Source organism: Carassius gibelio, chromosome B14 (assembly GCF_023724105.1).
Source record: "Carassius gibelio isolate Cgi1373 ecotype wild population from Czech Republic chromosome B14, carGib1.2-hapl.c, whole genome shotgun sequence".
NCBI classification, from domain to species: domain Eukaryota; kingdom Metazoa; phylum Chordata; class Actinopteri; order Cypriniformes; family Cyprinidae; genus Carassius; species Carassius gibelio.
This window is the reverse complement of record NC_068409.1, coordinates 10,053,450-10,079,979: the sequence shown is the minus strand read 5'-3', so window position 1 is coordinate 10,079,979 and position 26,530 is coordinate 10,053,450. Positions and strand designations below refer to the sequence as shown.

The window sequence follows — 26,530 nt, the reverse complement described above, 5'->3', positions numbered from 1 at the left end:
TTTAAAACCACTAGATCATCTCTTTTCATTCTCCTTTTCTATCTTTAAAGTCAAATATCGCTATTGTTATGGCTCATACTTGGTTACTAAAGCAAACAAATGCCAGACCAGAAACATTTACTGCATTAAAATACACAGTTTTATTGATGTCATCTTAAATATCTCAATTACAAACAAGTGGAGGGAGGAAGAAGAAGTGCATTGTGGGAAATGTAGTCTTAGACTATTAGCATATCGGCGTATAAAAATACATTGATTTTAATATTTGTTATTTTATATGTTTATATGTATATACTGTATATTTTTAAGTCTGGACATAAACAGAGGACAGATACGGAGTGGAAGACGTGCGTTTGAACCAGCATGTGTGTTCGTACTCTAGGAAGCAAAAAGTGTTCATCTGTATATATGAGAAGATACGATGTGAATGATAGAGAGAAATTTATCAGTGTAATGAATCTAAACATTAAAGCTACAATGTCTGTGAGAACATCAAACATTTACACTTTAAATTTAGTCTTACGTGTTTGTGAGGAAATTAGTGGTTGCATCCATGTTGCATTAATAGGACTTTCATGTCATGGTGAAATTACCATAATTACCAGTTTCCAAGTTGTAAAACCTGCCCATGTTTTTGTCGACCTTCCAAATTACAAGTCAGGAACTCACCATTTCATGAAAACTCCGGCTAAAACTGGCAGCAGCTTCAATTACAGTCAAACAACAGCTGCTGTGTCTCTAGACATGTATTATCTTTACTATTGTTACAGGATGCACAATCACTGAGAATATGGAGGTACAGTAAATTAATGTAGTGATTAATAATTTTTTCTTTCATCATGAGTAAAGCTGGACATGCTGCCATTTTGGTGTTATGCAGCAATTTGCAGTAATTTCGGCATGGAGTGTTGCCATAGAAATGAATCATTTCTGATTCTGAGAAACTGAAGAATTCTGAGTAGAATCTCATTTAGTAATTATGGTCATTATGATGAGACACAGGGTCATTCACATACATCTAAAAATGGCCCAAGGGAACCAAATGTGATATGGCTTTTGAAAAACAAAGTTTCTTTTAATTTGACAGTGTCTTAAAATTACATGTTTATGATCATATGTACAAACAAAAATGGTGAGATGTAATGCAAGAATGTTTGGTATGAACAGCCACTTTAGTCACTCTTTCAATCTTGTTTTGCTTTTAGAACCACATTGAAACTTGAGAATTTTAGAACTATAAAATGTTAAATTCTGCACTTCATTCTTTAATACATTTAAAGTCAGTTGCAACACCCAGTGAGCTGCCTACTGTCTAAATAGGCAGCATCCTTACTGAAAAAGAGTGTGTGATTGCTTCCAACTGATTGGTTCCAATTAAAGGAATAGTTCACACTAAAAATGAAAATTTGCAGAAAATGCACTCACCTTCAGGATGTCCAAGATGTAGATGAGTTTGTTTCTTCATCAGAACAGATTTGGAGAAACGTAGCCTTATATCACTTGCTCACCAATGGATCCTCTGCAGTGAATGGGTGCCGTCAGAATGAGAGTGCAAACAGCTGATAAAAGCATCACAATAATACACAAGTAGTGTACACCACTCCAATCCACCGATTAATGTCTTGTCAAGTGAAAATCTGCATGTTTGTAAGAAATTAATCCATTGTTAAGAAGTTTTTAACTTCAAACTGTTGCTTCCGGCCAAAATAGGAGTGCATAATCCATAATAATGCTTTCTTCAGTAAAAACGTAGTCCCGTCTGAATGAGGAGAGAAATATCCACAGTTCAAGTTCTGTTTACAAGTGGAAATTTTCCAAAGCTATTAACAAATATGTGTGTTGATTTTGACATGAGAGGACAATTGGACAGACTATTTCACTGGAGGAAGCGTTATTAAGGATTCTAGACTCGTATTTTGGACAAAAGCAACTGTTTGAAGTTAAAAACATCTTAATCACTTCTCAAGACATTAAAGGAATACTCCAACCCAAAATGAAAATTTTGTCATTAATCACTTACCTCCATGTTGTTCCCAACCAGTAACAGCTTTGATATGATTTGATTTGATATTTAAAATGATATTTTGGATGAAAACTGGGAGGCTTGTGACTGTCCCATAGACTGCCAAGTAAATACACTGTCAAGGTCCAGAAAAGTATGAAAGACATCTTCAGAATAGTCCACCTGCCATCAGTGGTTCAACCATAATGTTATGAAGTGACTACAGTACTTTTTGTATGCAAAGAAAACAAAAATAACAACTTTATTCAACAGTTCATCTCTTCTGTTTCTCTCTGCATCACTGTTGTGCCATTTTGGAGAATCTGATCTGTACTTACTTAGCTTACGCTCTTCTGTGTCAGCCGAGGTGCACTGATACGCTGTTTTCTTTCAAATCAAAGTGTAAATATACATAGAAACTATATCCTTGTGGCGCGGCTGACACAGAAGAGCATAAACTGTCTGCGTACAGCTCCGATTCTCAAAAATGGCGCTACAGTGATACGGAGAGACACAGAGGAAACGAACTGTTGAATAAAGTCGTTATTTTTTTTTTATTAACGTTCCAATAGTATTCTCGTCGCTTCATAACGTTACGGTTGAACCACTGATGGCAGATGGACAATTCTGATGATGCTTTTCATACTTTTCTGGACCTTTTCTGGGCATTGTATTTTATTTGTCAGTCAATGGGACAGTCACAAGCCTCCTGGTTTTCATCCAAAATATCATTGTCTTCTGAAGACGAACAAAGCTTTTACCTGTTTGGAACGACATGGGGGTACGTGATTAATGACTAAATTTTCATTTTTGGGTGGAGTATCCCTTCAGTTGATGGACTGCAGTGGTGTGGATTACTTGTGGATTATTTATCAGCTAAGAGTTTGGACTCTCATTCTGACGGCACCCATTCACTGCAGAGGATCCATTAGTGAGCAAGTGGTGTAATGCTACATATCTCCAAATCATTCAGTTCATTTTAAGCAAATTTCAATATTTGGGTGAACTCTTTGTTTAAGCAGTAGGTGTAAGAACTTAGATTTTTCCATTAAGGACAATGCAGTGTGGTTGCATCTTATGAGACGGCCTATATTGAAGAGCTGCCTCCGCATGGGGGGCTCAACTACCGGTTACTTAAAATGCTGTGTAGGTAGGCAGATTGCTAGGTTTGGGCACAGAGCGCTAGACATTCATTAGTCGGGGACGAAAGCCATCCACACACAAAGGTCAGCGAACGTTGACGAGGAGATGAGACAGAGAATCTCCGTCAGGATAAAACTCCGTCCATCAGCGTAAAGAGAGATATCGACTGCATTCTGCCTCTGTCAGACACTATGAAGGGGATTTATTGACTGGTTAGATGCAAGGTCTTGTGGTTATCCTTGGGTTTTAAACGGTCCTCAAGTTTTCAGGATGCCAGATGAGCTTTTGGTTCAGCCGTGGCTTTGAGAAGTTTGTCACAATGTAACAATTATTTCAAAGCATAATCCGTTCGGTAAGAGTACTGCTTTTAACAAATCCTTTATCCTGGACTGTGTTATGAAGCATATATGTCCATAAGTGTGGATTTTCAACATCATAACCACAGCGGTGATGCTGGTGCATTTTCCATGAATGCAAACAAACTCAGTTATGAATTTCTGTGGCAATCTAAGCTGGCGGTGGCTCTCTACAGCCACCAGAAACACTTCTTTCGCAGTTTCTTGACGCGGCTTTTGGTCCGAGGGCGCATGTATGCGGGCTTTGGGACGGGGGCAGGAACATCGTATTCTGCTTCATCCAAGGCTTCCAGAATGCTTTGTAATCGTCCCTCCTGAACACGGAAGTCGTGCTCCACACTAGAAATACAGAAATCAACATTAGAAAAAGAAAATGATTTGTAAAAATAAAAAAGAGATGCACATATTACTGAAATTTGCTGAAAAATGTACTCGCCTTCAGACCATTGAAGATGTACATGATTTTGTTTATTAATCTAAACAGATGTAGAGAAATAGCATTGCATCACTTGCTCACCAATGGATCCTCTGCAGTGAATGGGTGCCATCAGAACGTGAGTCCAAACAGCTGATAAAAACATCAAAATAATCCACAAGTAATCGACACCACTCCAGTTCACCAGATAATGTCTTACAAAGCCAAAAGCTATGTGTTGAAACAAAGAAACAAACTTTAAACAGTTTATTCTGGCTAAAATAGGAGTCCATTACAATAATACCGCTTCCTTTAGTGAAAAAGTTTGTTACCTGTTGTCTCTCACATTAAAATTCACCAACATGTTTGTTTGGAACTGTTTTAGACTGTTTTTGGACTTCATCTGTGCATATTTCCCTCCTGATTCAGGAGAGATGACTTTTTCACTGAAGGAAGCAATATTAAGGATAAAGGATTCATAAAATATTGTAATGATGTGTTTGTTTCTTACAAACACAATTTTTCAAGTTACAAGATGGAGCGTACTGGAATGGTGTCAATTATTGTGATGTTTTTATCAGCTGTTTGGACTCTCATTCTGACGGCACCCATTCACTGGAGAGGGTCCATTGATGAGCAAGTGATATACTCCTACAAATTCTCCAAATCTGTTCCGACGAAGAAACAGACTCATCTTCATCTTGAATGACCTGAGTACATTTATTTTTTGATAAGAAAAATGAAAAAGCACACCGACTGAGTAAAAAAAACAAGCAGAAGTTAAATGCATTGTGAATGTCATTTCTTGTTTTGAAGGTCATAATGTAAAAATATAAATGTAGTAAAATATAGGATATTTGCATTAAAACATAGGGAAACAAGATAGAAATTTTGATAATATTGATGTTGTGTTATTAAGGAATAATTTCTATAATTTGCAGTAATTACAACTAAAGTTTTGATATATATCTTGTTTTTGAGAATAAAGTATGTGCCTAATAAAAGAGAGAAAGAAAAACAAAAACACCCTTTTCATCATCTGCAGTGGCAGATCATACATTAGGACATAGAAATGAACATTAAGACAATATGACGTGTCAAAATAACAAACAAAACTAAAGACAAACAGACACATAAATGGAGAAACATTCTTCAAGCTTTCACTTTGTTTCTCTCTCTCTCTATTTCCTTCTGATAAATTCGTCATTTATCTCACTTTCTAACAAGTTTCACAGCACAGCAGTCGGGTTCTGGAAGTAAAAGTCTCATTCATTTTTTTTCAATTGAAAGATAGATTTTTAATGATAATATATAAACCTTTCAAGAGACACCGACTGTGAGCTCTGGAGTTAAATCATTGCAGCTGCTCCTGCTCTGGGACTTAAAAAAACAAAAAAAAAACATAATGTCAAAGAGAGATCCCCCATATAATGAAGTCTCTTCTGCTCACAAAGCTGTATTTATTTGATTAAAAAAACAGTAAAACAATAAAATTGCAAAATATTATTACAATTTTAAATAAATATTTTCTATGTTAATATTTTTATAAAATTAAATTCATTCCATTGATCAAAGCTGAATATTCTGCCTCATTACTTCAGTTTGCCTTCTATAATATGCTGATTCACTTAAGGATTTTTATTATTATTATGAATGTTGAAAACAGTTGTGATGCTTTTTTTTTCTGCAAACCATGATGCATGGTATATTTTTCAAGATTATTTTGATCAATACAAAGTTCAAAAGAACTTCATTTAATTGAAATAGAAATCTTTTATAACATCATAGATGTCTTTTACTTTTGATGATGCATCCTTGCCAACAAAAACTATTTATTTCTTGCTTACACAAACGTTAAAAATCATCATTCAGTTATTTTTGAGTTTCAGTACACAGTTTTTGTCATCTTTGCATTTTTTAAATATAGGATTTTTTTTTTTTAATGACATTTTGTATCATGTTGCTTTATATCAGAGCTGTTTTGTTTGGCTCATGGATTAAAACTCGTTACAATTACTTTTTTTTAAATCCCAGTGCATAAATGAATGAGACAAATACTTCTGGAGCCAAGGCCACTGACGTGAACTATTATCACAGCGGTGAAACATACAGAGATTCTGACCATTTCATCGGACTGCAATCTAACAGCATGAGAATGTGTGTGTGAGGGTTATGCCCTCTATTTACAGTGTAGCCACAGTCCTGCCTGCAATTTCCCAGCAACTAAGTGAGTTTGAGAGACAGAGGCTACGATGAGCAAAAGATGGAGGTAAAAGGATGAGAGACTAATACAGACTGACAGAGAAATACTGAAGGTTAACAAACCCCATAATGACAGACGGAGATAAACAAAGACTATTCAACCACAGCTTGTTATAGGACACTGTATGGAAAATACACCCCTTCCACAGGGATGGTGCTACTGCGTTTCTTTTCTAAATCATCTGATTATTGCTATTGGCCATTTGTCAATCTTTTGGCTTTATATCTTGCAATTCTGAACTCTTTTAGAATTGCAAAACTAGGCCAAATTGTGAGATAAAAAATCAGCATGGCAAAAACAAGCTTCTGTTGTTCAACCATCTTGAGTTGCATTTACACATTTGATGCTCAGTTGATATTAAACAGGATGCTTAGCATCACAATAGCAGCAAAGCATCTGTGATGCAGCATTTTCGCAGGCAGAACTAAAGCCTTAATCTCAGACTCTCCTTTAGTTGCTGTGCAGGCACTGCTGTTTTCTCCAGGAAATGCAAATCTAGTTATTTCTGTATTGCATTTGATACTCGACAGCTTTCGCCGGCTCTAAATCTGTTTTTCAGTGTTGCTGTCATTTCAGAGGGTGTCGTTTGTCACTAGAAATTGCTAGGTGATGTCTCTGATTTGCATATCCAGATGACACATTTACATGTATATGATCAGTGCACCAGGAAAACCATCTTCACAGACTTTTTTTTTTTTTTTTTAGCAGTGCAATTGATTATGCTGTTTTTGTCATCAGTAGTGCTTGCATTGCTATTATTATTGATTGAACTCTGTGTTTGTGAGACCTTTAACTCTAAGTATTAGTCTAACTTGTCACATACTGTAACGTTTGTGCTAAAGACATAAATGATTCATTGAGAGGATCATTTGTTTGCTTGCTGAGCAGCCACCTGAGCTTTGCATGGGCAAAGAAAATGTTGAAGAAGAGTGTGCATTTCTGTCTTTTAAAGAGCATTATAAACAAGCCCATCTCAAATTTTCTTCGTCCCTTGAGGACGAGGCATCAAGTCATGGAGAAAGAGAGAGATAAAGAAGTATGGAAGCAGAATTTGTGATGAACGGATCATTTGAGGAAAGAGAGTTCAGTCCGTCAGAAGACTCAAAGCTTGAGTCTGCTCTTACAGATGGAGAGAAGTCTTAATCATCAATATTATCTTCCCTAACTCACGAGTCAAAGGAAATCTTGTGCTATAAATCACACTCTGTCTGAGAAGGCAAACCTAAAGGAAAGTGTGTTTTTTTTTCTTTTTGCACAGATTTAGATTTTTTTGCTCTGGTGTCTTAAAGACGGCTTGAAATCCAGAGTCAAAATTTTTAAAAGATACAGAATTGTACAATTTAAATGAAGTGTTATACTCTTCTGGGAAAATGGGGTTGAAATACTGATGACTCATGAAAGAAGGCTACAAAGTACAGTTTTTAGTGTGGTGTATAAGTTAAAGAAACTTTAATTGTTTGACTTTAGTGCTAATTTGAATGTGAAAGCATAATCCTGACTAACAGTTTTGGATATTGACTTGTCTTTACTGAAACAGACAGGAGATCTACTTTGTCTCAAATACATTGTTTGTGTGATTTGAGTATGAGGTTTTGTGTCTGTGGTGGCCCTGTAGTGCACAACACAACAAAATGTACAAAATCTGATTCAACAACACAGTAGAACAAGCAGGAATGCTTCTTTCTCGACCAATATAGAGGGTGCATTAAATCTTACATTTCAGGCTTCATTCTAGATGTAATGGTTTGAGAAAAATCAAAATGGTTTAAAAAATATGGTACCAGTCTTTTTTTAATGAACCCTTGAGCAGAGTGTTAACAGATGTTGCTTATTGCATTTGAAATGAGCCAAGTCATTAAGGCTATAAAAGTTCAGTTGTGAATAAAAAAAATATTGGAACAGTAAAAACTGTTCAGATTTTTGGATCATTATCTTTATTATAAAGGTTAAAAAGTTAGCTTTAATGCACCTTCTGTTAATGAATGAATGCATAACCTAATGAATTAATGCATGAATAAACAAATGCATGAATGAAAGCATAAATAAATTAAAGAATGCATCAACTAATGAATTAATGCATTAACAAATGCATGTACACAGGAATGCATGCAAGAGCAAATTTATTCATGCATGAACAAATGTATGCGATCAAATTAATGAATGCATGAATGAATATATGAACACTAATTAATCAACACATAAACAAATGCATAAATGAATGCACAATTGCAAGAATGCATACACAAAACATAACTGGATGCTTAAACTAATAAATGAATGCTTGAATGCATGAACAGACATTAATGCATGACCGAACACATGAATGAATGCATAAGCAAATAAATGAATGCAGGAACAAATGAATGCACACAAGAATGGATGGATTAATGTATAAGCATATAAACTAATGAATGAAAACATAAACTCTTGAATGAATGAATGCAATAACTCATAAGCAAATTAATTAATATAACTAAATGGATGCTTATTCAAATATATGTATACATAATCAAATGCACAAATGCATGAACAAATAAATGCACACATGTATGTTCGAGCAGATTAAAGGAACTTGTCAAGCCTACTGTGCATTTCATATGAGGAGCACTATTTATAAGACACAGAGTTTCTGCTTATTTAGTGTGCTCCGAATCATTCACTTCAGATGCTGCCTTAGAAGGAAGTTGCCTATGTAGACAGCAAAGCAGCTTGAAAGTATTTGGAACAGAACCTTTGTATGTGTGTGTGTGTGTTCCTGGCTTTTCTCATATGTATTGTCATGAGATTTAACTTCAATAGGAAATCCATCTCTCTTAATTGATTCCCGAGGCTTTACCTTAGTGTGAGTGCTGGAAACATGTATTAGTGTGTGATTAGCTCTTCATAGTACAGGAATAATTATCCTGTTTATCCCAACAGGAAAGAAAGGAAGAGAGATAACAGAGTCGAGGGAATTTCATATAGCACTGACTGAATGTGTGTGTGTTTGTGTGACAGGAGGGATATCGCACAGGTTCACAGTTTTCTCTGGCTTTTTGATATGTGTGTTTGTGTGTGTGTGTCCCTCAGGGCTTCATTACAGCTGAAAGGGATCTTGAGCTCAATGTCCCTTGATTATAAGACACAAACAGCTGACTCTAATAAATACATCACACACCTACAAAAGCACACACTCTACTCTATTTAACTGCCTACTTAAAGAATTCTACTTTTTTTCTGAGTTTTCTTAGCAAGAGACACCAATTAAGACTGAAAAAATCTGTTTCATCTGAGTAGAGTAGATGCTCATATGTTTCTGCTGTAGGATATTGATGCAACACTTAAATCATTCTCATGGTCTCTTGGTGAATTTATGTCTGTTTCTGCCCCCCAGAAGACTCATAATTCAGATGTGGCTCTCTGCACAATTTATAATATTTTAAATGGGTCACGGAAAATGGATTTTCTTGCTCCTTTGAGTAGTGTTTTAACCCTATGAAGCCTACTGTATCAGTTACACAAATAAGGCCAAACAAAATGTTGCTGATAAACCTGTCACACACAATCTACTACATGCCTTCAACAAACTATAGATGATCTATACTATGTACAGTACATATGCATCAGACGGATCTCTCTGCATGAGATTCTTTTCTGCATTTAGCATTTTTAACATGGCTTATAGACTCCTGTGTTCTGCTCTGTTCAGTCACTGTCAACCTGTTTTTTAGCACAGCGTGTCCTGTGTGACACCCGCTAATGCTCTCTGTGCAGCATCGAGCGCTGTTTCTGAAAGTCTGAAGAGTCACCGTGTAAACTGAGGTTTTGTCAGCCTATAACCAAGATAAAAGCAAAAACATAAAACAAAAAAATTAGCATTTTTGCATGTGGTTGTTGCTGGGCTTTGAGAACTGTGAAATGCTTGATGTTGATAAAAGTCGTGCAGTTAATATTTTTAGCATTTTGCATCAGTTCTGAGTTTTCATACTGTATCTGTTGTGAATGTTCACAGCAGAGGTCATTTGCATACAGTACAGTAGCAGAATCAGCCTGTTTAATTGTAAGTCTTGGACAGGGAGGAAAACGGTCGAAAAAGCTAAAATGTGACATGATAGACCTAAGTGGACTGCTGGGGTGATGTTTACCTGTATATAATGCAGGCTGTTTTCTGGCAGGTTGAACAGTTGTTGATGTCCTGACCTGTTCTGTAAGAACAACGCCTGAAAAAACAAGAAAGTATGAAGACCTACACACACACACACACACGCACTCATTTGTTTTTGTGAAAAGTATATCCTATCCGCTACACCAACCCTACACCTAACCCTAACCCTCACAGGAAACTTTGTACATTTTTACTTTCTCAAAAAAACTCATTCTGTATGGTTTATAAGCATTTTGAAAAGTGGGGACATGGGTTATGTCCTCATAAGTCACCCTCTGCTTGTAATACTTGTGTCATACCTACGTCATTATACAGAGTTGTGTCCTGATATGTCACAAAAACACACACACACACACACACTTTAAGCATGTGTTTCACACAAAGAATTAGAGGTCTGTGCTTTTCCGTCCCATTTCCATCCACAAGTTTATTCCTACACGTCTGCATTTTTATTTGTTACTTATTTCCAGGTATTACTGTACAAAGAAGAGTCTTCTTTTCAATAGCCACAAGAGACACTCTTATTGTATGCTGTGTTTAGTTCAACAGTAATTCAACTCAAATTGTGAAACTTGTGTATTAAATAAATACAATGCACACAGACTGAAGTAGTTTAAGTCTTTGGTTCTATTAATTGTGATGATTTTGGCTTACATTTAACAAAAACCCACCAATTCACTATATCAACAAATCAGAATATGGTGACATGCCAATCAGCTAATCAACTCAAAACACCTGCAAAGGTTTCCTCAGCCTTCAATATGGTCTCTCAGTTTGGTTCACTAGGCTACGCAATCATGGAGAAGACTGCTGATCTGACCTTTGTCCAGAAAATAATCATCGACACCCTTCACAACGAGGGTAAGCCACAAACATTCATTGCCAAAGAAGCTGACTGTTCACAGAGTGCTGTATCCAAGCATGTTAACAGAAAGTTGAGTGTAATGAAAAAGTGTGGAAGAAAAAGATGCACAACCAACTGAGAGAACTTATGAGGATTGCCAAGCAAAATCATTTCAAGAATTTGAGTGAACTTCACAAGGAATAGACTGAGGCTGGGGTCAAGTCATCAAGAGCAACCACACAACTTTCTACAGTTGTCGTATTCCTTTTAAGCCATTCCTGAACCAAAGACAATGTCAGAGGCATCTTACCTGGGCTAAGGAGAAGAAGAACTGGACTGTTGCCCAGTGATCCAAAGTCCTCTTTTCAAATGAGAGCAAGTGTTGTATTTCATTTGGAAACCCAGGTCCTAGAGTCTGGAGGAAGGGTGGAGAAGCTCATAGCCCAGGTTGCTTGAAGTCCAGTGTTAATTTCCACAGTCTGTGATGATTTGTTGTGCAATGTCATCTGCTGGTTTTGACCCATTGTTTGTTTTTTGAAAACCAAAGTCACCTCACCCCTTTACTTCATGCTTCCTTCTGCTGACCAGCTTTTTGAAGATGCTGATTTCATTTTCCAGCAGAATTTGGCACCTACCCACACTGCCAAAAGCACCAAAAGTTGGTTAAATGACCGTGGTGTTAGTGTGCTTGACTGGCCAGCAAACTCACCAGACCTGAACCCCATAGAGAATCTATGGAGTATTGTCAAGAGCAAGATGAGAAACAAGAGACCAAAAAATGCAGCTAAATGAGCTGAAGGCCACTGTCAAAGAAACCTGGGCTTCCACACCACCTCAGCAGTGCTACAAACTGATCACCTCCATGCCATGCTGAATTGAGGAAGTAATTAAAGCAACAGGAGCAGCTACCAAGTATTGAATACATCTACAGTAAATGAACATACTTTCCAGAAGGCCAACAGTTCACTAAAAATGTTTTATTTTTATTTTTTATTTTTATTGGTCTTATGAAGTATTCTAATTTGTTGAGATAGTGAATTGGTGGGTTTTTGTTAAATGTGAACCAAAATCATCACATTTAAAAGAACCAACTTCAGTCTGTGTGCCCTGAATTTATTTAATATATGAGTTTCACAATTTGAATTGAATTACTAAAATAAATTAACTTTTCCAAGACATTCTAATTTATTGAGATGCACTTGTAGAAACTTGAGAGTTTTTCAGAAATTTTGTCCAGCGGGAATCCCACAGGCATACAGACCTCTATTGAATGTCTTTGAATATGTAATGAAAATGAGCACTTGAAAACATACAACACAGTCACTTTCCTGATCGATCTTGACAGAGCTGAGGTTTAAATCAAAGCAGAGTTCTGATGAAACTGTGTGTGTGTGGATGGAGGAGAAAAAAGAGAGGGAAACTCATAAGAGATTAAGAGAGGGTGTAAATGCGTTAGGAGGTGTAGCAGTGGCGATGAGAAAGTAAGCCATCAGAGAGAGAGCGAGAGAGATAGAGAGAGTTTGTGGTCGATGTCCCATTGATGATTGAGATTCTCAAGGTGTTGCCGCAGGATGCATCAGTTACCAGGGGAATTATGGGATGATGGAAGTGTGGAATCACAAATCAAACACGCTTTCATGAACTCCATAGCCTAATCTCTCACTCTCACTTACCCTTCACTCATTGCTTTGTTCTTCTCCAGATCCTGAATGACATTGAGAAGAACTTTGATCTTTTCCTGATTATACAGCAGATTTTCTTCTACATTTTGCAGCAGTCCATGTAGAACGCCAGGTGCACCTTTGCATTGTGGGATATTGTCTGTTGCAGGTGGGTGGGTGTCTTTAGAGTCCGTTTCCGTCTCATTTTTAGGTTCTGATGGAGGAGGAGGCGGGGTTTGTGGTTTAGGCTCCGTCCCTGAGCTAATCAGAAGCTCTGGAGGTGCTGGTTTACTTTTGACCTGTATTGGTTTCAAGTCTTTCTTGGGTGGAGGAGTGGGTGTGGCTTGGGACTCACAGCCAATCGGTTTAGACATGGGAGATTTGTGTGTTTGCGTAGTCGCACACTTGTCCTTTGCATCTTGTGGTGCATGTTGTGCGGTTGATTCTGTTTTGACTCGTGTTTGCGTGTGTTGCGTTTTGTGTGTCGTCGAGTCATTATTGGGTTTTTCAAACTGTGTCGATGTCTCTGTTTGCGCATCTTTTTTGTTGGATTGTGAAGGGGTGGAGCATGCATTTTGCAAAATGTGATTCGGAATTTGCGCATACGTTGGCTGTCCAACCGTTGAGTTTCTTTTCTGCAAGCGAGGCGAACAGCTTTTCCTCGGTGGTGTCGGAAGAGTCATGCTTGCTTGAACCTGACTGGCAGCTCGTTTGCGACAAGCAGGCGCCATGCAGGGTGGGGCTTGAGATTGTCTCCGCCCACAGCTGGCGCAAAGTCTGGGAGATAATGTCATCATGCGACATGGGCGAGGGGGCGTGTTGTACGAGCAGGTGGCTGGCCTGGCTGCCTCCCCTTTCAGCGACTGACCCCGCCTACATTCACGTATCATTGTTTGACTCTGCTGCCTTGCTTCCTCAGACTCCGCCCCTTCACTACAAACTCCACCCACCACCTCTGGCGCAACAATACTTCCGTTAACATACCGAGGGGTTCTTTTTAAACTCCCTCTTAGTCCAGATTGGTTTGGATTTGCTTTGATTTGACAATACACATCGCTTTCCTGGGACGTCCTGTCCTGTGCCACATGGTTCCTGGATACTGTCTTGTCGACAAGACTCCCGTTGACTTCACAACGTCTCACCCGGTCTAGCGACATTGTTTCGGCAGTCGGTCCATTGGCCGTACTGACAGTTTGAGTCCTCTTCTTCATTGAGGGAAGCGAGCGGAGACCCGGCGATGTTTGGACGCCAACGCTGCACAAAGCGCCCCATTTCTGAGACAGGACAGCCCGACCACCAGCTAGAGGCACCTCCAGTGCCGGCACCGCATTGGATGTGTCAGCTGCCCGTCGGCCCATGACCTCGTCTGATTGTCTCAGCCCCCTGACGAGGAGCTGGAGGGGATGTGGCCTTCGTTTATAAGCATACTATCTACAGGTATGTGTTTGGGGAAGTTGTATTCCACAGCATTAGAAATGATCGCATTGGTCAGAAATCCGTTTTCACATCCGTCTTGTCATCAATCCAGTCAAAGTCTTCAAATTCATTGTTTGCCTGTCTGAGGAAGAAGAAATATGTGTGTAAAATATATTAGACTGTGCATGTGCTACTCTGAATTTAAATTCATTAAAGGGATAGTTTACCCACAAAAGAATATATTTTGAAGAATGTTGGGATCCAAACAGTTTACTGTAGCCATTGATTTACACCGTATAGAAGTACTATGAAAGTCATTCATAGTCATACAGTCAGTTGTTTAATCACCAACACTCTTCAAAGTGTCTTTTTTTTGTGCTCAGCAGAAGAAAGAAACTCAGGGTTGTTACAATTTCATGGTGAGAAAATGATGAGAGACATTTTTCATGCACTGTCCCTTTTAATTTCCCTTTAAAGCTGCACTCTTGATCTGTACTAACAAAAAAATAAAATAAAATAAAAACAAAGGTAGCTTATTGCATTGAAACTATTTAAGAGGCTGTTATCAGATGATTTAATTCAGATTAGTATTTATCTTGTGCAATAGCAAGAATATCTCAATCTCAAGGTGGTGTGTAAAGGTGCACTCAGTAATTTTACAATCATTATAAAAGTTTTCTTGATTGAAGTGAAAAAGTAATTTGAAAAACACATAATAATAATAGACTGTAGCACTATTCAATTTATCTTTTTCTGTTATTGGATTTAGTTTTTTCACAGAATAAATAAATCATGGCTAACTGAATAATTTTTCATAATTTGAAAATGTAAATATAGTTTTTGATTAGTCATGCATTCATGCAGTTTTGTATGTCAAGGTCATTTGATCTAGTGCAAGTCAAGCAAAAAATTACTGAGTGCACATTATTAACAGTGTTTAAACAGAGAGAGAAAAAAAACAAAAACAAAACAAACTGTGTGAAACCAGTGTGAATAACGGAGGTAACAAATGAATCAATTAATTAATTTTGAAATGTTTGTTTAAATATACCATCCAAATGAACCAATTCAATAAAATTAAGCAAGCTTTGAAAAGTCTTTTTGCATTTAAAAAAGACATTTATGGAACTTGCAGAAATTAATGACAAATAAATACATTTGAAAGAAAGAAAGAAAGAAAGAAAGAGAAATAAATGCTCATATTAAATGGTCCAGTTAGGAAACTGTATTTACATTTTCAAACAATTCATTCAAAAAGTTAATGACAAGCAACTTGATGCTTGTTTTTTTAAAACAGCAAAACTAAATAAAAAGATGTTAGAAGCACCACAGCACAGCCGAGTTACTTTCTCACACGTGTGTCTGTAATCAAGAATGCTAGTCAACAGGAGAAACCAGAGAGACATTCTTAAAGTTCATGTCAATCTTATGCTCAGAGACTCCAATAACCCATCACGACTATTACGAATATTAATGAGGGTTTACAAAATCCCCCATATGTCACATGCAGCTGATTAAAGTCTCGCTCTCTCTCACTGGCTCTCTTCCGGAAGGGCCTATTATTATCACTTTATTCCTCTGTAATCTCCTCCTCGTCTTAAGTGTTCTCCCTCCTTTCTTTTGCTCTTTGATAAGCTCTCTGTGTCTTGTAGTTCATATCTTGTGTTCTGTTAAGCTTCTTTTCTTTTATGAGACAGTCTCAAAGCTGCCCATCTCCTCTGACCCAAACACTGCGTGTGTGTGTTACGATCACTTTCTACGAATGGGGAACAAAACAGGCCAGAGTTTAAACACTACGAATGAATGAATGAATGTATTAATTAATTAATTAGCAGCAAATGGTCAGTGAAAGGAGGTTTTTAGCCTCAGGGTTATTATAGTAAGTAATAAAAAACAGTTTAGTTACTTGAAATAAAGTAGTCGTTAACTGAAATAATATATAAATTAAGTAAATAAATTAAAATAACAGTTGTCAGGGCAACATTTCTTATTTTAATATAGTTTAACTTGAATAACTAAAATGGACAGACAGACAGAAAAAACGCAGAACTACTAAAAATGATAAAAACACGGCATAAAAATTCCTAAACCTTTAACTAAAATGAAAACAAAATGGAAAATACAAAAAAAATCAACTTAATCACTTTTTTATTAAATTTATAATAGTGTTATAGTTCAGGAATTTTTTTCTATAACATTTTCAAGAACTCCAATGTACATTTTAAAATGTTTGTGCTTATAAAAAAAGTTTGATAGATTGTAACTCATGCCATAATAATGTACATTTATATGCATGATAAATCGCTTCTGAAATGAGGTGTAATTCAAAAGTCTCTTGAAATAACATTAACCACAGACCTTATATGACTTAATGATTTAAAAGTTACTCTTAAATCCAAAACCGCTTATGAAAAGCCATTATAGATTAGTTAGAAGAGGGACACTCCAGAATAACCCTTATTAGACAGACATTAGATCCTTTTAAAGTGACCTACTTTTCATAAAAGTTGGAAATTAGTTACACTGAAAAAAGGTGTAGAATCTGTAGAAATAATTTTAACTGAGAAATTTTTTTTTCTTCACAATTTAAAAAGGAACAAGTAACACATTTTTATTTACATTTTTTCATAAGTTAAATGTGAAATTTGAAAGTAAAAATGCAGAATATTCTTATTAAATGCTTTCTGATCCTATTTTGAATTTTTTTTTAAAACTGTAAATAATAGTGTATTTGATTTGTTATCATTGTGCAAAGTGCTGTGTGTGTGTGAGTGTGATCCCCATTAGCCTATAACAGATGAACATTATAATACAACACTTCTCATTTATTTCATGCACACACACACACACACACACACACACACATACAACAGGCATAATGAGGAACAAAGTGTCGATGTGTTTAATTATGGGAGTAATTGAAGTTAGTTTGGAATATTTGACTGAATATTTGCATTTCTTAGAGCATCCCAGAGATTGTGTTCATTAGGATTATTTATATTTTAACAAACTATTAGAGACATCCGAAGCCGAATCTCCTCCTCTCGTCTTTCATGTCTGCGTCTCTGAATCCTCTGGAGAGGGAGTGTGGGCTGTTTAGAAGAATTTAGATTCATTGATCTGCTGGATTTGACACTTTTGACCTCAGATTAAAGTACTGTGGTAATACCATAGTGTGCTTTTGGATTCATTATCAGTCATTAACAAAGAGTTCTGTATACCCTTATACTAGATATAACCATGTTTTTTTACATTTCACACTGCTAGTAAATTTCAAAATGTATTACAAAGAAACAACAAGTAATTTTGAAGCAGAAAGACTGAAATAGTTTTTTTTTTCCCAGTGTAGTTTAAGATATTATAGTTTGTACATCATGCTACAGCCACAGTGCTGTTCTGTAAGGTCACCTTGTCTCTACACACACACACACACACACGCACGTGAACTTGAGCATTGTGTTCTTGAGGTTTCTTGTTGATCCTCGATATGGTTCATCAGCACACAGTTAGATGTACCACTTTCATCCTTCCATTCTCCAGGTGCACACAAACACACACACACACACACACACACATACACACACACACACACACACACACACACACACACACACAGACACACACACACACACACACACACACAGACACACACACAAAGACACAGACACACACACACACACACACACACCCACACACACACACAGAGACACACTGAGAGTCTCTGTTGATCTCTTCTTCAGCTCCGGTCGAGCCCTGCACTCCTCTTCTCTCTTCTCTTTCACACTCAGTTACACCTGACTTTGATTTAGTCTTTCTGAGCCTCTCTTGTGTCATCATTCACACACACACACACACACACACACACACACACATGCACACACACTTTATCAAATACTGTCTGGCATCTCTGTGTGCGGCGATCGATATTCAGGAGACGCAGATGCAGCGTCCCGTCATCGCACTGTCCTGAAAACACACACGCACACACACACACCTTCCAAAAATTATGCTTTTGTCAAACCTGCCACTGGAGCAAAGAAAGTAAGTTTACTGGCCATAAATATTTACTCTCAGACATAAAACCATATTTTGCCTGATATATTTTGCATTAGGGAGCTGAACTGGAATGACAGGAAGAGTAATTTACTGAATAATAATTCAGGGAAATTCAACACAGGTGATGCGTTCTGGGAAATTAAATCTATCTATCTATCTATCTATCTATCTATCTATCTATCTATCTATCTATCTATCTATCTATCTATCTATCTATCTATCTATCTGTCTATCTATCTATCTTGTCTATCTATCTGTCTACCTGTCTGTCTGTTTGTCTGTCTGTTTAATATATATTGTTGTTTTGTTCATCTATCATTCTTTCAGAATATAAATCTTAAAGCTTTTAAAACTAAAAGCTTATAAAGCTTTTACAACTATTTTCAAAATGGTTTTCTTTGCTTTTATAGCTAAATTGCATTAAAACAAAAACTGAATTTCATTTTAATTCTGAGTTTACCTTTATCTTAACGCTAGACCATGTAGTGGAGAAGGACACCAGTCAATTTGATTCATAAAATAAGGTTTTCATGAAAATATATGCATTTAATATTTCTATTATGAGTTAACAGTTTCATTAAAACAGCGAGCAGCTCAAGTCCGTGTTGTATATTGTGAATGTAGTCCTGAAGGTATTGAGATTTAACTGTATTCATGATGTTCATTGCTTCACTGAATGGTCAGCTAGTTGGTAATTCCATTTTATTTACTCAACAGAGCTGAATTTTTATAAGCAAATGTCATTCACGGGTGTTTATTTTGAACCCTGTGTGCACAGAAATGAATCAAAACAACCAACAGCAGGCAGGATGAGCATATAGAGTGAGTGGAGATGGATCTGGTGTGTCCGCTTGAATGAAAGATGTAGTTTGTAAAGTCTGTCTTTATTCTGTGCAGTGACTCCCAGCAGACAGTCGTCTGTTCATTATCCGGAGCCTTTAACTGCTTTCGGTGGGATCTAATGAGATTTGAAGAAATCGGACTCCTTTTTCCAATATTCCAATAACAACAGTTACATCAAATGTGGTCTTTTTAACTTCTTTTTGTGATGATTAGATAGGTTTGGCTGGCAGTTCATGCTTTGCAGTGGTATGAGGTCATTCAGAGCGTCGAACTGAACGAAGCTCTGGGAGATGTTACAAAGTGAGATACACACGAGTGTGTTTAAGCCTCTGACATACAATATTAACCAGTCAGAGCGTACAGCACCTCTGAGACACACAGAAAGAGGAAAACGCTACCAGTTATATTACACACATAACTCTCTCACACACACACACACACACACACACACACACACACACACACACACACACACACAGGGAAACCTAATGGATGAACCACTGCACTCACACACACACACACACTCAAACACACACACACACAGGTGCATGTAGTGTGTGTAATGGCTTGAATGTGGTGTTTCTCAGTGCATACTGACATATACTTTACTCAGCACTCACTAACTCCAAATACCTCAGAGTACCACAGTATAACAGTTTTTTTTACATGATATGATGGTAATACCAAAGTATTCAATGTATAGTTGTAGCTCATTGGTGTACATTTATCAGAACGCTGTGGCAGTTGCCAGGACATATCTGTGTGGTTGCCAAGATGTTCTTAGTGGTTTTAGCATGTTGTAATGTGGTTTCTATGGTTTCTGGGTGGTTACCATTGTGTTGCTATGGTATTTGTTAGGGGTTGTTTCGGTTGGGTTCAGTTAGCTGATTTCTAGTGTGTTCTGGTGGTTGCCAGGGAGTTGCTAGGGCACCGTTAGAAGGGTTGTTAGGTTGTTCTTTGTGGTTGCCAGGGACTTTCTACATCATTTGTTATAGGTATGGGACTGATGAGATTATAGGGCACTGTTGGGGGTTGCTAGGTTTTTGCTGAAACACTAGAGAGTTGTTTTTTGTGGTTGGCTGGGAGTTGCTAGGAAACTGTTAGAAAGGGTTGTTAGGTTATTCTTTGTGGTTGCCAGGGAGTTGCAAGTGCATTGTTGGAATGTTGTTTATTTGTTTTGGGTAGTTGTTAGGGAGTTTGCGATGCTAGTAAGTAGGATGTTTCTATGGCATTCTGAATGGTTGTCAGGGAGTTGCTAGTGCACTGTTAGAAGGGGAGTTGCTAGGTTGTTCTTTGTGGTTGCCAGGGAATGTCGAGGGTTTTTGTTAGGGGATTTCTAGATTGTTTAGGGCTGATTGCTAGTGTGTTCTAGGTGGTTGTCAGGGAGTTGCTAGGGCACTGTTAGAAGGGTTGTTAGGTTGTTCTTTTTGTTTGCCAGGGAGTTTCTAGGGAGGGTTGCTAGGTTGCTCGGGATGGTTGCTGAAACACTTTTAGAGAGTTGCTGGGTTGTTCTTTGTGGTTGCCAGGGAGTAACTTGTGCATTGTTAGAATGTTGCTAATTTATTTTAGGTAGTTGTCAGGAAGTTGCTTTAATATTATTAGTTGGATGTTTCTATGGCATTCTGAGTGGTTGTCAGGGAGTTGCTAGTGCACTGTCAGAAGAGTTGTTTGGCTGTTCTTTGTGGTTGCCAGGGATTTGCAAGTGTGTTCTGGGTGGTTGCCAGGGAGTTGCTAGGGCACTGTTATATGGGTTGAAAGGTTTTTATTCATGGTTGCCAGGGAGTTGCTGGGGTGTTCTGGGTGTTGCCATGGAGTTGCTTGTGTATTGTTAGAAGGGGGATTGTTAGGGGGTTGCAAATGTTCTGGTGTTTGCCAGAGAGTTGCTATGGCATTTTTAGTAGGTTGCTTGGTTGTTTGCACTGGCTGCTGGAGTGTTTTGGGTGTTTGCCATGGAGTTGCTAGTAGTGTTAATTTTGTTAATGAAAACTATAATGAAAATGTTTTTCCATGACTAAAGCAAGTTGATGCCGAGGTCCATAAAAGATAACTGTGACTATATCAGCATGCAATATTGTTGACAACAAAAGACGAGAATAAAATGTATTTCAACAGATAAAAACTATACAGAAATCTCTTTTAAAATATTATTACAGACTGCCGTACATGCTTCTAATACATGAGCTTCCATTTGTGCAGTTGCCAGATATCAAGAGTTCAAATCCCCCAAATAAGACGCTTCTTTTTTAAAAGGATACATTTTCTGCCCAAGTGTTTTGCTTAGTAATTGAAACCATGCTCAGACACCCGACCTTCGTTGAGGAAGCTCTGATGATAATATGATAACACAGACAAACAAGAAAGCTGAAGTTTAGCGATCTCCATGTGAGATGCTTGGCTTAAATGAAAGTGTCATTCAGCCAGTCTGTGTTCTGTCATGAGATCTTGACTTTTTTGTTTTGCGATTGTGTTTGCTGAATAAATGCACTTACTCGACCACTGTTGTTTTAAATGTGGCTAAGATTTTATCCACTAAAATGCTCAGACATTTAGTCGACTAAAACACAACAAAAACAGGGCAAGGTTGACTAAATATGATAATAACTTAAATGTATTTGGATACAGGACACAAACTTAACACTAATTGCTTGGCCACTGGAGGGTTGCTTGGTTTGAGTGTTGTTAGGCTGTTCTGGGTCACTGCTTTGGTGTTTTGCTTGGTTTCCAGGTTGTTGATATGGCTTCATTTGAAGATTGCTAGGTTGTTTTGGGTGGTAGTTACAATGGTAAGGGAGGTTGGAGCACTGAACTTTAACACTGAGTTCAAGAGGTTTGTTGAAATAGTAGGATACTTGACTTATTAAACAACGCTACTAAACCAACAAAAGCACATGTAAAGATGATTTAATTGAGTCTCAAAGCACTCTGCTGAACTTGTGTGTGTTTAGAACTGGTCTTGTGACAAATGTGTTTAGCAATCAGACATGTGTGTGTTTGCGCCTGTGAGAGTATCAGGGTAGCTAAAAAGATTTATCAGCTTAAAAAGAAAACAGATTTAAAAATAAATAAATAAATTAAAAAACCTGTTTGAGAGAGAGTGTGTATTTGTCTTCAGAAGGACACAAATGTCCCAAGAGACATGCTGATGTTTGTGTCTTCACCTCACCTGTTTTCTCAAAATCTTTTCATTTTATACCCTCTTCTCTGAGTAAATCACACAGTCACGTCCAGGTCACATTTCATCCCGAAATCGAAGGAAAATAATATATTAGTCTGTTTTTAGGACCATTAATAACCCAAAATCTCATTACTGTAATGTATTCAGACATTTCACTTGTGGGTTTTATTATTATCATTATTGTCAATGATGATTCTCATTAGATTTTATCGGCATTATAAAATATTAAATTATGTATATACATTACTGCACAAACGTTTTAGGTCGGTAAGATTTTTTTAATGTGGTCGAAGGAATTCTCTTATTCTCTCTAAGGCTGTATTTTCACATATTTATACATTTTTTGGATCAAAAGTACAGTTATATTATGAAATATTAATTACAATTCAAAATAACAGTTTTTCATGTGAATATATTTTAAAATGTAATTTATTCCTCTGATGCAAAGCTGAATTTTCAGCATCATCACTTCAGTCTTTAGTGTCACATGATCCTTTTTTATGTTTTCAAAGATTCTTTGAAAGTTCAAAAGAACAGCATTTATTTAAAAATATAAATCTTTTAGAACATTATAAATGTCTTTTCTGTCACTTTTGATACATTTAATGCACCTTTGTTGAATAAAAGTATTCATTTCTTTAAAAAAATCTTCAGAGCCCAGACTTTTGATATGGTTTCAAACTTCTTGACCTGTTAGTCATTCATTCATTCATTCATTCATTCAAAAAGATATATCAATACAAAAATATTTTACAATATGTAAAATAATTATAATAATAATTAATGTTTAAATTAAGAATGGATTGCTGTCCATTATGGTAATGAGATGTAAATGTAAATAACTACTTATTTAATTATTAAAAAGTAATAAAAAAGTAATAAAGAGTAATGCAATGCAATGCAATGCAATGCAAAAAAAAAAGAAGTTAAAACTAGCCTTAATTTCATCATGTCAGACATTTCTTATTCATTCCTTTTCCATTCTGAGGTGAAATATGAGCTGGACATCATCTTGACAGATGTCTGCAGATTCACCTCATTCAGAGGTTCAGGCCTGTCTCTCTTAAATACCCGTCTGTCTCCTGTCTTTCTGTTCATTTGTCTTTTCTCCTCTTTCTTTTGCTGTCACTGTCTGTTTTCTTGTCTTTTGTCCATCCCTCTCTCTGGTGTTTATCTCTCACTGTCGGTCTGTCCTTCTTTCTGTCTTTCCTCTCTTATCTTCACTTACTTGTGTTCAAGTGTCTGTGTCTCACTGTTTCTCAATGTTTTTATCTGTGTTTAGATTTCTTTAGCGTGAAATCAATTTCGACACACTCTTGTTCTGAGTCTCTCTCTCTCTCACACACACACATGCTAGTTTAGGAACTCATTTGTTGCCAGAAGTGATATAAATATGTCAAAACTTCTCTATGAGGGGCATTCAGGGACGTCTTAAATAATCTATAAATTAAGTAAATTTGATTTAAATTAACGTAATGCAAATAGTTGAATACATAGTTCACCCTTTTCCCAACAATTTTGTTGTTTATTCACCTCATATCTTTCCAAATCAGACTTTTTTTTCTATTAAACGTAAAAGAGGATATAAAAAACACACACATCTCAGTGCTCAGTAAATAGTAGTAACCTGCAGTTGCTTTGCAACCTGCTTTAAATTTGCAAAGGTAATTTAAATTAAAATCAAAATATTTTTTTTCCAGATGTTTCAAATATATTTTTAAAATGTTTTAAAATGTTTAAAAAAAAAACGTCTTGGTTATTGCAAACGTTAGAGAAAATGGGAATGGAAACGATCCATTTTATCATATTGCAACATGGAGATGTTACTTAATGAATGTACTCTGATTGTTCTGAAACAAGGAGTAACATCCTTTTACAAAAAAATTAAGTTTTGTTGGTAAATTATATATATATATATATATATATATATATATATATATATATATATATATATATATATACATACATATATACATATACTTGAATAAAACCACTTGATTTAGATGTTATCATTTTGGGTTGCCACTTTTTACAGTGCAGTGAGAGTCTTGTTTGTCTCCAGATATTCTTCAAAATATCCTCTTTTGTGTTCCACAGAAGAAAGAATGTCACACACATTTGGAACAACATGTGCGAGTCAATGCATTTGCATTTAGAAAGAACACATACACGTACATCTTGAAAATATATTTTTTGGATCTTAACTATGTATTTTTTATTATTATTTAAAATGTTATTTTGGCCTTATAGAATTTTTTTTTTTTGCATGTACACACAACTCACACTCAAATACATAAAGGCACATGTACACATTTAAAAGCACCACCTACACGCATGCCAAAAACACACACACTTATGCACAAACACATTTTACAACACACATATTATTTAATCAGAGGTCTCAGTAACAGATGGGTATTAGATACCTGTTGTTATATAACACACACACACAGATCCCAGTGTTGTGTTTACAATACTTTCATTAAACTTGCTCTGTGTTATTGATGATTAAATACACGCAGGCATTATGAGCGATTTTAGCAACCAGAGACCCTTACAGAAATATTGCAGTCCCATGGTAAAATGATGTTGTCAGATGGCAACTCTGGTGTTTTGGTGTAAACCATGATACTGAATGATATTTCACTATGGTGTATATTTGATTCTGTAAAGTACTACAGAGAATATCAAAACATTACCATGATACAAGTCCAAAAATCATTGTATCATTATGATACTTTGATACTTTTATGGTATGACCATGGTGCAGGTCGAAAGCACCATGTTAGAACCAAGGCGCTTTTTAGTATATTTTTATTTGAACTCAAAACCACTTCACACACATAAATTAAATAATAATAATAAAAAAGAAATTATTTTAAATGTTAAAAATTAAATAAAAAAATGTAACAATAAATTGAAAATATTGAAATGAAATTGAATGAATGTTTTAGATGTACGCTAATGACTTGAGCGTTGTTGTAATATTTCATTAGATGATTAACTCGGTTACTGACCTTCATCACAGAGTGTTGTGTAGGTGAACGGACTGTTCTTCATCTCTGCATCTCTTCATCTCTCTCTTTCTCTCGTTCTGTTTCTCCTATATTCCTGTGAGATCGGACTCCTCCGTGTGTTTCTGTTCTTCTTTCTTACATCCGTCTGTGTGATTTTCTCTTGTCTGTGTTTATGATCTGTCTCTCTCTCTCACGAGCACATCTGTCTCTCTTTCCATCTACTGGTGAACTGAGCGTCTCGTATCTCCTCCCTCTCTCTCTCTCTCTCTCTCTCTCTCTCCCTCTCTCTCTGTGTGTGTGCATGTGTGTGTGTGTTTTAATCCCGCTGTGTGTCCTGGTTTCCCCCTCCTGTTTGGTCACATTAGTTGCTGATAGGAGGTCTGGACACACACACACACACACACACTGTCCAAACGTGTTCAAGATTTAGGGTCAAAGGAGTGTTTGCAGTTTGCAAATTTGTGTGTTTTGTTAGAAAACATAATGCTTGGTTTTAAAAATAGTCCCGTCCCCCCCATGATATATTATTATTACTAGTATGTCTGAATGTTTAGCAGAATAGACAGCTGGTGTTATTTGCTGTAAAGAAGGATGCACTGACACACTTTACAATCAAAAGAGGTTTCAGTTTAGGTTCAGTTTAAAAAAGGCCTGTTGAAATGAGGAATACAAGTATTGTGCATCTTATCTGTGGCACTGGTACCAAAACACCTTTTTCAAACATCTTTCTGAGACACTCATCTCACCTGTCATTGGTTGGATAAATAGAAAGTCCCGCCCCCAAACTCACACCATTGGTTGAGTCTCTGTTTCTGTATAAGGCTCAAACAAACGAGAAAAAAATAAAAATAATCTTGAAATGAACAAATAAGAAATAAGAAAAAAACTAATTAAAAATATAAATTATAATATTATCGTAATCTCACAAAATCTATGGGTGTCTTTGATAGGAAATGTGAATTTTAAAGTTTTTACCATTCTTTAAAAAAAAAAAAAACATCTATAAAATACAAAACATTGAAGTTTTATCAATATTGTTGGTCTGCAGTCATTGCTATTAGCCTTACATAAAAACAACAAAGGGACATGTCCCTTGTAGTGTGTGTGTGTGTGATATGTAAAACACAGGATGAAGGAAGGTCGTGCGGTTTGCTCTCACTAAAGCTTATTTTAATTTGATCTGAAGTGGAGCTGG

At 36.5% G+C, this 26,530-nt stretch overlaps 2 protein-coding genes across 3 annotated transcripts in view; one reads left to right on the top strand and one right to left on the bottom strand.

The window, feature by feature from the left end:
- Positions 1-26,530, top strand: part of LOC127971195 (dedicator of cytokinesis protein 2) — a 97,826-nt gene that overhangs the window by 50,349 nt on the left and 20,947 nt on the right. The window lies entirely within an intron of this gene.
- On the bottom strand, positions 2-26,530 carry LOC127971196 (protein INSYN2B-like). 2 transcript variants are annotated; one of them, XM_052574035.1, is made up of 4 exons: positions 25,336-26,530; positions 12,841-14,386; positions 10,304-10,378; positions 2-3,840 (listed from the first exon to the last, which is right to left on the bottom strand). In XM_052574035.1, the coding sequence occupies exons 2-4, from the start codon at positions 14,184-14,186 to the stop codon at positions 3,672-3,674; spliced, it is 1,590 nt and encodes a 529-aa protein (XP_052429995.1). In that variant the 5' UTR covers positions 14,187-14,386; positions 25,336-26,530; the 3' UTR covers positions 2-3,671. The 2 variants fall into 2 exon arrangements, with proteins under 2 accessions (XP_052429995.1, XP_052429996.1); XM_052574036.1 differs by lacking the exon at positions 2-3,840 and adding an exon at positions 8,283-9,991.